Below are 11,904 nucleotides of genomic sequence, written 5' to 3'. Positions count from 1 at the left end.
GTGTAGCCTCATCAGGGCACATCAGTGCAGTCTCACCAGTGTAGCCTCATCAGGGCATATCAGTGCAGTCTCACCTCATCAGCGCAGCCTCATCAGTGAAGGAGAACAAGTACTTATTTGCAAAATGTATAGCAAAAACTAAGAAAACTGTTTTTTCCCCCTAAATTATAGCAAAAAATAAAAAACCCAGTGGTGATAAAATACCACCCAAAAAAAATCTCTATTTGTGTAAAAAATGTCACGTGAGTTCAGTGTCGCTGAGTGTCCATTGAAAAGGAAAGGTAAACAAACAAACTTTAGATGCACTTTATAGCAATTCCAGACACATCTGTGTCCCGTTCTGTGGGTTTCTCGTGACATATATCTGTGACGTATTGCAGTGTCAGTATACAGGATATGTGTGTCCCGTTCTGTGGGTTTCTCATGACATATATCTGTGACGTATTGCAGTGTCAGTATATAGGACGGGCTGTATCCAGGAAGGACCTCTATAGAGTATTACAGTAAAGTTCCCGCCCTGTGCAGTGAAGGTGACACACATCTCCCAGCTGTCCTATTCTCCTCCCACAATGCACGGCGCGGGGACAAGATGGCGGCGCCCAGCGGAGCTCTCGGTTGCCTTGGTAACATGCGGATTTGGCTCCGCTGTGTGTCCAGGCCGCGGGGCCCCGGCTCTCCCCTCGCTCTGCTGATTGGACCGAACCGCCTGTGCCATGTGGGGGCGGTACCGGAGAGTCACGTGCAGCCCTCCTGCCAGGCCGCCCTGTCCCGGGTGAGCCCCGGGCTCCGCCTGCAGACTGACTTCATCACCGGGGAGGAGGAGGAGGAGCTGTGCGGGGAGCTGGAGCCAATCCTGAGGAAGAAGAGATATGAGAGCGGCCACTGGGACGATGTGAGGACCTGGGGGGAGAGGCACTGACTACTACAGAGAGGGGAGGGGCACCGACTACTACTACAGAGAGGGGAGGGGCACCGACTACTACTACAGAGAGGGGAGGGGCACCGACTACTACTACAGAGAGGGGGGGCACCGACTACTACTGCAGAGAGGGGAGGGGCACGACTACTTCTACAGAGAGGGGAGGGGCACCGACTACTACTACAGAGAGGGGAGGGGCACCGACTACTACTACAGAGAGGGGAGGGGCACCGACTACTACTACAGAGAGGGGAGGGGCACTGACTACTACCATAGAGAGGGAAGGGGCACCGACTACTACTGAAGAGAGGGGAGGGGCACCTACTACCATAGAAAGGGAAGGGGCACCGACTACTACTACAGAGAGGGGAGGAACACTGACTGTTACTGCAGAGAGTGGAGGGGCACCGACTACTAATGCAGAGAGGGAAGGGCACCGACTACTAATACAGAGAGGGAGGGGCACCGACTATTGCTGCAGAGAGGGGAGGGGCACCGACTACTACTACAGACGAGGGAGAGGCACTGACCACTACTACAGAGGGGGATGGGCACTGACCACTACTACAGAGAGGGGAGGGGCACCGACTACTACTAGAGAGGGAAGAGGCACTGACTACTACTACTACTACAGAGAGTGGAGGGGCACCGACTACTAATGCAGAGAGGGGAGGGGCACTGACTACAGACGAGGGAGAGGCACTGACCACTACTACAGAGGGGGATGGGCACCAACTACTACTACAGAGAGGGGAGGGGAGGGGCACTGACTACTACTACTATACTACTACTGAAGGGGTAAAGAGGGGCACAGACTACTGATGTTGGGAAGGAGGTCTCTGACCACAGCTGGAGAGGACGCTAAGCGGCGCTGCCAGCAGTGAGCACCGACTACTACTACTGAAGGGGTAAAGAGGGGCGCTGGCTACTACTACTGAAAGGGGGAAAGAGGGGCGCTGGCTACTACTACTGAAGGGGTAAAGAGGGGCACAGTCTACTACTACTGAAGGGGTAAAGAGGGGCACAGACTACTACTACTGAAGGGGTAAAGAGGGGCACTGACTACTGATGTTGGGAAGGAGGTCTCTGGCTGCAGCTGGAGAGGACGCTGAGCGGCGCTGCCAGCAGGGGGCACTGACTACTGTTACACTTGGGGGGGACAGTGACAAGGGATGCCAGCAGGGGGCAATGATTACCACCATCTCTGCAGAGCAGTAATGATTTGTGAAGCTGCGGCTTACTTCTTCTAAAGATGGATTTCATGAGCTTGGCTCCCTGAGATGAACCTGTGAACGTTTCTTGCTGTCTAATGAAAGCAGAACTTCAGTTTTTTTGTTTTGTCTTTTTGGATACAATGTAAATGTGTTTGAAAAAAAACTAAAAAAAACTTTAAATTGCTGGTTGGAGAGATCCGCACTCCTGATCTGTCATGGTTGGAGAGATCCACACTCCTGACCTGTCATGGTTGGAGAGATCCGCACTCCTGACCTGTCATGGTTGGAGAGATCCGCACTCCTGACCTGTCATGGTTGGAGAGATCCACACTCCTGATCTGTCATGGTTGGAGAGATCCGCACTCCTGACGTGTCATGGTTGGAGAGATCCGCACCCTTGATCTGTCATGGTTGGAGAGATCCACACTCCTGACCTGTCATGGTTGGAGAGATCCACACTCCTGATCTGTCATGGTTGGAGAGATCCACACTCCTGATCTGTCATGGTTGGAGAGATCCGCACCCTTGATCTGTCATGGTTGGAGAGATCCACACTCCTGATCTGTCATGGTTGGAGAGATCCGCACTCCTGACCTGTCATGGTTGGAGAGATCCGCACTCCTGATCTGTCATGGTTGGAGAGATCCACACTCCTGACCTGTCATGGTTGGAGAGATCCACACTCCTGATCTGTCATGGTTGGAGAGATCCGCACCCTTGATCTGTCATGGTTGGAGAGATCCACACTCCTGATCTGTCATGGTTGGAGAGATCCGCACTCCTGATCTGTCATGGTTGGAGAGATCCGCACTCCTGACCTGTCATGGTTGGAGAGATCCACACTCCTGACCTGTCATGGTTGGAGAGATCCACACTCCTGACCTGTCATGGTTGGAGAGATCCACACTCCTGATCTGTCATGGTTGGAGAGATCCGCACTCCTGACCTGTCATGGTTGGAGAGATCCGCACTCCTGATCTGTCATGGTTGGAGAGATCCACACTCCTGATCTGTCATGGTTGGAGAGATCCGCACTCCTGACCTGTCATGGTTGGAGAGATCCGCACTCCTGACCTGTCATGGTTGGAGAGATCTGCACTCCTGATCTGTCATGGTTGGAGAGATCCGCACTCCTGACCTGTCATGGTTGGAGAGATCCGCACCCTTGATCTGTCATGGTTGGAGAGATCCACACTCCTGATCTGTCATGGTTGGAGAGATCCGCACTCCTGATCTGTCATGGTTGGAGAGATCCGCACTCCTGACCTGTCATGGTTGGAGAGATCCACACTCCTGACCTGTCATGGTTGGAGAGATCCACACTCCTGATCTGTCATGGTTGGAGAGATCCACACTCCTGATCTGTCATGGTTGGAGAGATCCGCACTCCTGACCTGTCATGGTTGGAGAGATCCGCACTCCTGACCTGTCATGGTTGGAGAGATCCGCACTCCTGATCTGTCATGGTTGGAGAGATCCGCACTCCTGACCTGTCATGGTTGGAGAGATCCACACTCCTGACCTGTCATGGTTGGAGAGATCCACACTCCTGACCTGTCATGGTTGGAGAGATCCACACTCCTGACCTGTCATGGTTGGAGAGATCCACACTCCTGACCTGTCATGGTTGGAGAGATCCACACTCCTGACCTGTCATGGTTGGAGAGATCCACACTCCTGACCTGTCATGGTTGGAGAGATCCACACTCCTGACCTGTCATGGTTGGAGAGATCCACACTCCTGACCTGTCATGGTTGGAGAGATCCGCACTCCTGATCTGTCATGGTTGGAGAGATCCACACTCCTGACCTGTCATGGTTGGAGAGATCCACACTCCTGACCTGTCATGGTTGGAGAGATCCACACTCCTGACCTGTCATGGTTGGAGAGATCTGCACTCCTGATCTGTCATGGTTGGAGAGATCCGCACTCCTGACCTGTCATGGTTGGAGAGATCCACACTCCTGACCTGTCATGGTTGGAGAGATCCACACTCCTGACCTGTCATGGTTGGAGAGATCCACACTCCTGACCTGTCATGGTTGGAGAGATCCACACTCCTGACCTGTCATGGTTGGAGAGATCCACACTCCTGACCTGTCATGGTTGGAGAGATCCACACTCCTGATCTGTCATGGTTGGAGAGATCCGCACTCCTGACCTGTCATGGTTGGAGAGATCCGCACTCCTGATCTGTCATGGTTGGAGAGATCCACACTCCTGATCTGTCATGGTTGGAGAGATCCACACTCCTGACCTGTCATGGTTGGAGAGATCCACACTCCTGACCTGTCATGGTTGGAGAGATCCACACTCCTGATCTGTCATGGTTGGAGAGATCCGCACTCCTGACCTGTCATGGTTGGAGAGATCCGCACTCCTGATCTGTCATGGTTGGAGAGATCCACACTCCTGATCTGTCATGGTTGGAGAGATCCACACTCCTGACCTGTCATGGTTGGAGAGATCCACACTCCTGATCTGTCATGGTTGGAGAGATCCACACTCCTGATCTGTCATGGTTTCAATTGTCACCAGGACGTAAAATAGAGGGGTATCCAAAATGTTCCCCTTGTCACTGGAAGAGAGGTAGATGGCATATCTTGTGATGGGACATGTGACAATGGTGGTAATGCCTCACTCCTTGGGAAGATTTCCTGCGTTTCCTGAAGGGTTCCTGTGGGGTGGGAAGGTTGGGAAAGGCGGCTAAGCTGTATAGGAGCCACCATTGGGATCAGTGTACACTGGAATGTATACTCCACCCAATCTGGCCAGGATTTGTCTCCATTCAGCACATAGTGTACACTGAGTTATGTTGACAGGCAGACCATGTTCACATTTTCCTCCACCATGGGCCCTGCCAAATGTGCATCAGTGAAAACTAATAGGGAAAGCTTATCAGAAGTTTGATGTGTCCTGGAGTGCCCATATGCAGTGCTGTGTAGAGACTTCTATTTGTACTATACAGTGCCTTGGAAAAAGTATTCATACCCCTTAACATTTTCCACATTCATGTTACAACCAAAAGCGTAAATTTATTTTATGTGATAGACCAACGCAAAGTGGCACATAATTGTGAAGCAGAAGGAAAATTATAAATGGTTTTCATTTTTTTTTAACAAATAAAAATGTGAAAAGTGTGGGGGGTACATTTGTATAGCGCCCCCCCTGAGTCAATACTGTAGAACCTCCTTTCACTGCAATTACAGCTGCAAGTCTTTTTGGGGATGTCTCTACCAGCTTTACACATCTAGAGAGGGACATTTTTGCCCATTTTTCTTCTTTGTAAAATATCTCAAGCTCTGTCAGATTGGATGGAGAGCGTCTGTAAACAGCAATTTACAAGTCTTGCCACAGATTCTCAATGTGATTTAGGTCTGGACTTTGACTGGGCCATTCTAACACATGAATGTGCTTTGATCTAAACCAGGGGTCTCCAAACTTCCTAAACGAAGGGCCACTTTTCTGTTGTTTAGACCTCAGGGGGCCAGACTGTGGCCTGTGGGAGCAGAAAATGTCCGGGCTTCAATAGGAGGAATAGTGACCCATATTCAGTATTAGGGAAGGAGTAGTGTCCCATCATTGGTATCAGTAGGAGGAATAGTGTCCCATCATTGGTATCAGTAGGAGGAATAGTGTCCTATCATTGGTATCAGTAGGAGAGGAATAGTGTCCCACCATTGGTATCAGTAGGAGAGGAATAGTGTCCCACCATTGGTATCAGTAGGAGAGGAATAGTGTTCTATCATTGTAGGAGGAATAGTGTCCCGTCATTGGTATCAGTAGGAGAGGAATAGTGTCCCATCATTGGTATCAGTAGGAGAGGAATAGTGTCCCATCATTGGTATCAGTAGGAGAGGAATAGTGTCCTATCATTGGTATCAGTAGGAGAGGAATAGTGTCCTATCATTGTAGGAGGAATAGTGTCCCATCATTGGTATCAGTGGGAGGAATAGTGCCCCATCATTGGTATCAGTAGGAGAGGAATAGTGTCCTATCATTGGTATCAGTAGGAGGAATAGTGTCCCATCATTGGTATCAGTGGGAGGAATAGTGCCCCATCATTGGTATCAGTAGGAGGAATAGTGCCCTAAGGGCCGGATAAAGGCAAGCAGAGGGCCACATCCGGCCCCCGGGCCGCAGTTTGGAGACCCCTGATCTAAACCATTCCATTGTAGCTCTGGCTGTATGTTTAGGGTCGTTTTCCTGCTGGAAGGTGAATCTCTGCTCCAGTCTCAAGTCTTTTGCAGACTCTAAAGCCCTGTACACACGATCGGATATCTGATGAAATCGAATCTGATGGATTTTTTCGTCGGATATCCGATAAAGCTGACTTTCATCAGTCTTGCCTACACACCATCAGTCAAAAATCCGACCGTGCCAAAACGCGGTGACGTAAAACACTACGACGTGCTGAGGAAAATGAAGTTCAATGCTTCCGAGCATGCGTCGACTTGATTCTGAGCATGCGTGGATTTTTGACCGATGGACTTCCACACAGACGATCGTTTTTTTCTATTGGTTTGACTTGTACTTTTTGTTTGTGACACCATGACAGAGTTAACACACTCTATTTGAACATGTAGCAGTGCTTTACTGACTTTTGTTTGTTTCTCTCTGCAGGCAATCCATGGGTTCCGTGAGATAGAGCGCCTGCAATGGTCCCCGGGCTGCTCAGCAGTGCTGCAGAGGGTAAGAGAGAAAGCTTTCCCCCCTGGAGAGGCACAACTGTCCCTCGTCCATGTCCTGGACCTCCAGAAAGAGGGCTACATCAAACCTCATGTGGACAGTGTCAAGGTAATGATGACTGACGACTTGCAAGATTGCAGGCCTTGCTTTTGCTTAAAGGATAATTTCACCTTTCCTAACATGTGGCACCGTATTCAAGGTGTAACATGTTACTCATACAGCAGCTCCCCCAGTCCCCATAGTGACACCAGGCTGGGGATCTTTTCCTCACACCCACTGTCACAATTGGAAGAAAAAAAAAGCGGTCATGTGGGGCTCCGCCCACCCGGCTATGTCATTCATTCATTCATAGAGTTCTGTGAATGGATGGGGCCTCCAGGTAGTTCCATGATGCTTCCTGTCATTTAGTCACTTGCTGCCTGTACGAGGTATGGGCAGACAGCTACACTGACAGTCTGCAGGAGCCTGAGAATGCCAAAAAATAGGGTTGCATCAGTATTGGTGCCAATATCGAGTATTTTCGCGAGTACTCGTGAAAGTGCTCCAATGTCTGAAACCGATACCTTCGTGGTGCGATTTGAGCCCTTACAAAATGAATGGCCTCAAATTGCACTGCAAAGAATCGCATGTGATTTGAACAGGAATGCAGTGTGATTCCTGTCTGAATCTCATGCGGTTTCCTGCACCACTCCTGTGTGAACTCAGGCTTGTCATAGTGACTTCAGCCTGGGTTCACACAGGAGCGGTATTGGCACTCGGTATCGGCGAGTACTTGACCGAAAGTATCGGTAGGATAGGTGAACTTATCCTGTAAAACCTTTGTAATATACATTTGTTCAGTCCGGACTGGCCACTGAACTTTATTTTTTGAGCTGTTTAGAATTATAGACTGTGCCATGAATTCTTCTAGTGGTGATGATTACCTTTCTTTCTCCTTAGTTTTGTGGCAGTACTATCGCTGGGATATGCTTACTCTCCAGCAGTGTCATGAGACTGGTTTGTGTCAGCAATTCAGAGGAACGGGTGGACCTGTTGCTGCCAAGGCGCTGCTTGTATATAATCAGGTAGGTTGAGATGTGGGATTGCCTGCCTAGCTATATATATATATACATGTTCAATGTTTAACCACTTCCTGACTGCCCTATAGCAGATTTACTGCTACAGGGCGGGCGTTCTGTGCAGAACCACGTGTGTGTGTGTATATATATATATATATATATATGTGCTTATGCACTTCCAGGTAGGGGCACGCTGCTTCTGCTGTGATTAGATACAGCAGAAGCCGATCGGCAGATGCTGCCCAATGGATGTCTGCCGCCACCTGCTGATCGGCGAGAAGACAGGCTGGACGGAGCTTTGCATATGTAAACAATGCAGAGCTCCATCTTGTCAGCGGGGATGTGTTGGATTTTGTTTCTCTGCAAAGGGGATTTCAGCTCTGTGCTGTGTGGGGAAGAGCCAATGAGGAAAACTTGCTGCCTGTACTCAGGCTGTGCCTGTACAGAGCAGGGAAGGAAGCTAAGCCGGCTGCCTCTCCTGCCTGGGGTGACCCCCATCTTCTCTCCTTCCAGCAGTGACCCCTGTGTGCTATCCTTCCAGCGTTGACCCCTGTGTGCTATCCTTCCAGCGGTGACCCCTGTGTGCTATCCTTCCAGGGTTGACCCCTGTGTGCTATCCTTCCAGGGTTGACCCTTGTGTGCTATCCTTCCATCATTGACCCCTGTGTGCTATCCTACCAGTGGTGACCCCTGTGCGCTATCCCTCCAGCGATGACCCCTGTGTGCTATCCTTTCAGCGATGACCCCCTATGTGCTATCCTTCCACAGTGACCCCTGTGTGCTATCCTTCCAGCGGTGACCCCTGTGTGCTATCCTTCCAGCGGTGACCCCTGTGTGCTATCCTTCCAGCGGTGACCCCTGTGTGCTATCCTTACAGCGGTGACCCCTGTGTGCTGTCTTTCCACAGTGACCCCTGTGTGCTATCCTTCCACAGTGTCCTCTGCCCTACTGATTGCCAGTACAGTGCCTTACCATTTCCTGTGCACTCCTCTGCTGACCCACTGTACACTGCCCTTCTGACCCCTGTATGCTGTCCTAATAACGAATAGCCTCTGTACACTGGCCTACAAACTGCTGACCCACTGTGCATTGCCCTGCTGACCTCCCATCCTCTGACCCCCTGACATTTTTTACTGCACCCCCACTAGGGATGCACTGATACCATTTTTTTAACCACAAGTACTGATACTTTTTTCTTTTAAAGTACTCGTCTATACCAATTACTGATACATATTGCCTAGCAAGAGTAGGTAGAGGGGTAGTTTGGAAGGTGGAGAGCAAGGGGAGTGATGGGTGAGGTCGTTGAGGGTGGTTTGGAATAGGGGTTGTGGGGTGGGAGGGCTTGAGTGGTTGGGATGCCACGCTGCCATCTCAGCCAATGAGGAGGGAGAGTCTTGGGCAGCCGAGACTCTCCTGCAACATCGTTGGATCAAGATGGGCTAGGGTAGGTTTTAGGGGGGCTGCTGCACACAGAAAGTTATGCATTAAGATAAAAAAAACTTCTGAGTTAAAGAGTTAAAGTGAACCAATGGCAGAAAGAGTCTACATGAGTTGTAGACACCTCTGGGTGCATGCACGCTGCTATTGACCTCTTGTATAGAACCCCTAAAATCTGGTGTGACCTGCCCTGCACTTAACTGGCCAAGCTTGGTTAGTGAGGGTGTCTGGGCAAGCAGTGGTTGATAACAGCATTGCTCTTGTATGTATTTTTGTACTCCTTGCCAATTCGAGTTTAAACTGTATTGAGACTTATTTTTTCAATAAACCGTTTGTAAACAAATAAGTGTAATTTGCATACTGATTTTATTAGGTGTATGAGATCAACTAATGGCTTGTGTTTAGAATTTTTTTTTTTTTTTCATTTAGAGTCATTATAACCATACAGTTTATGGCGAAAAGGTATTAAAAGGATCAAAAAGCCCAAAAAGAAGAGGGTTATTCCTCATTTCACAGTCTCTTTGCAGCATCATGTGAAAAGAAAAATATGTGCGCTACCCGAAAACAAAAATAAATGTATCAAAGAATGAACCCTAAACGGGAGTGAAGCAGCTACACAAGAAAATGGCAACATTCATGCAAATGTGGATGGTAAAGTAGCGCTACTTGTGAGCCCAATGGCAATGACTGTATGCACCTAGTGAGGTGTCACCATATAATGTGACACAAAAGATGTAATGGCAAAAATTGCACAACAACAAAATGTGAAATACGAATCAATAAAGTGAGCAATGTAAACAAAACTGTAATATAGTGTCCATAACAAATATAGAAACGATGAAGATGTCATGAGATGGTGAGGAACTTCCCAACAGAAATCTTCAAATATGAGGTGGAATACATATGCGCTTACCACAACCAATGGACCCAAATGTCGTACAATCGAGCTTGGGATGTCCCACAAAGAAGACATAAAACAACGTTTTCCCCTCACACGGTCATTTTAAATGACGTTTTTAAAAATGTCGTTTTTTTTTCATCACAAAAAAACGACCGTGTGTACGCGGCATTAGGCTTTACTGGGCTACATACTGATTCGGTTGAAGATGTTTTTTGATTCCTTCTCGCCGTATCCTGTATGGTTATACTGTTTTGTGACTTAGACAAAGACTTTTCCAAGCTGAACACTACAGTTTGTGCCAAAATGAGAGGAGGTCTCTCGTGTGCCACACTCCGAAACCTTCCATGCTGTAGGCAAGTAAAAACAGCCTCGGCTCAATTAGTCAAAGCCACACCCCCAACACGTTTCGCTCCACCCCCGGGGCTTAATCGTCAAGGTCATAACCTGGACACAACCTCCATGATTTAGCCCCAGGGGCAGGACGAAACTCAGTGGTGTGGCTGCTATGGATTGAGCAGAGCCTGCTCAACATGGCCGGGTCAGGGGTGCTGTAGCCGGAAAACCTCCTCATTTTGTCTGCATGTCTTGGGTCTGGACAAACCCATCCCCAGTCTGCAGCGGCATCCTTCTTGCTAAGCACTAACCTTGGGTCACTACAATATGTGCCCTTAGGCCTGATTCACACCTATGCATTTTTAGTGCTTTTTGCAGATTTGTACTACAGTCCATATAACATGGTTTTCTATGGAACACGTTCTGTAGTGCAAATCTGAAAAATGCAAAAAGCACAAAAAATGCCATAGGTGTGAATTCAGCCTTAATGCAAAAAAAGGAAATACTGGTCAATTTTGTCTTGACTGTGAATGTTTTTTTAATTATTTTTTGTCTCCTTTACTGTCAGTGGTACTGCCCGCTTTGACTTTACTCATGAAATTCTACGCAATGAGGAATCTTTCTTTAATGGCGAACCCGTTGAACGAGACCGGCGTATCTCTGTCATCTGTAGAAATCTGCCCACCAGTTGATGACTCCGCATGGTGAGAGAAGGACTTTGTGCCAGACCATAACTGCCTTGTTTTACTTGATACCTCCGCTAGCACACAGCCCTACTGGATCCCATTCCCTGATCACTGTGTGGGAATTTGACAGGCAAATTGTTTACTTGTGAATTGTGAAAGATTCACTACCTTATGACAAGCAGAAACTATCATTGTGATTCTCCAATTTGTATCTATTGTTGTTTGTATTATATGGTGTTTCTTTAATAAGGTCTGTGTGTCTTATCTTAAAGGGGTTGTAAAGGTACAATTTATTTTTTTCCTAAATAGCTTCCTTTACCTTAGTGCAGTCCTCCTTCACTTACCTCATCCTTCCATTTTTGCTTTAAAATGTACTTATTTCTTCTGAGAAATCCTCACTTCCTGTTCTTCTTCTGTCTGTAACTCCACACAGTAATGCAAGGCTTTCTCCCTGGTGTGCAGTGTCGTGCTCGCCCCCTCTCTTGGACTACGGGAGAGTCAGGACGCCCACTAACACACAGCTCCTTTCTCTATCTGCAACGTAGCGAGCTACCTGACTCTCCTGTAGTCCAAGGGAGGCGGCGAGCACGACAATCCACACCAGGGAGAAAGCCTCGCATTACTGTGTGGAGTTACAGACAGAAGAACAGGAAGTGAGGATTTCTC

At 48.5% G+C, this 11,904-nt stretch overlaps 1 protein-coding gene across 1 annotated transcript; it reads left to right on the top strand.

Moving 5' to 3' along the window:
- Window positions 1-547: 547 nt before the first annotated feature.
- ALKBH7 (alkB homolog 7) lies at window positions 548-11,524 on the top strand. Its single transcript, XM_040346587.1, has 4 exons — window positions 548-892; window positions 6,758-6,931; window positions 7,763-7,887; window positions 11,121-11,524. Exons 1-4 carry the CDS (start codon window positions 590-592, stop codon window positions 11,242-11,244), a joined length of 726 nt encoding a protein of 241 aa, XP_040202521.1. The 5' UTR covers window positions 548-589; the 3' UTR covers window positions 11,245-11,524.
- Window positions 11,525-11,904: the final 380 nt, after the last annotated feature.

This window comes from Rana temporaria, chromosome 3 (genome assembly GCF_905171775.1).
Source record: "Rana temporaria chromosome 3, aRanTem1.1, whole genome shotgun sequence".
Taxonomy (NCBI): Eukaryota; Metazoa; Chordata; class Amphibia; order Anura; family Ranidae; genus Rana; species Rana temporaria.
The sequence above is the reverse complement of the archived record's forward strand: the minus strand, read 5'-3'. Positions and strand labels throughout refer to the sequence as shown.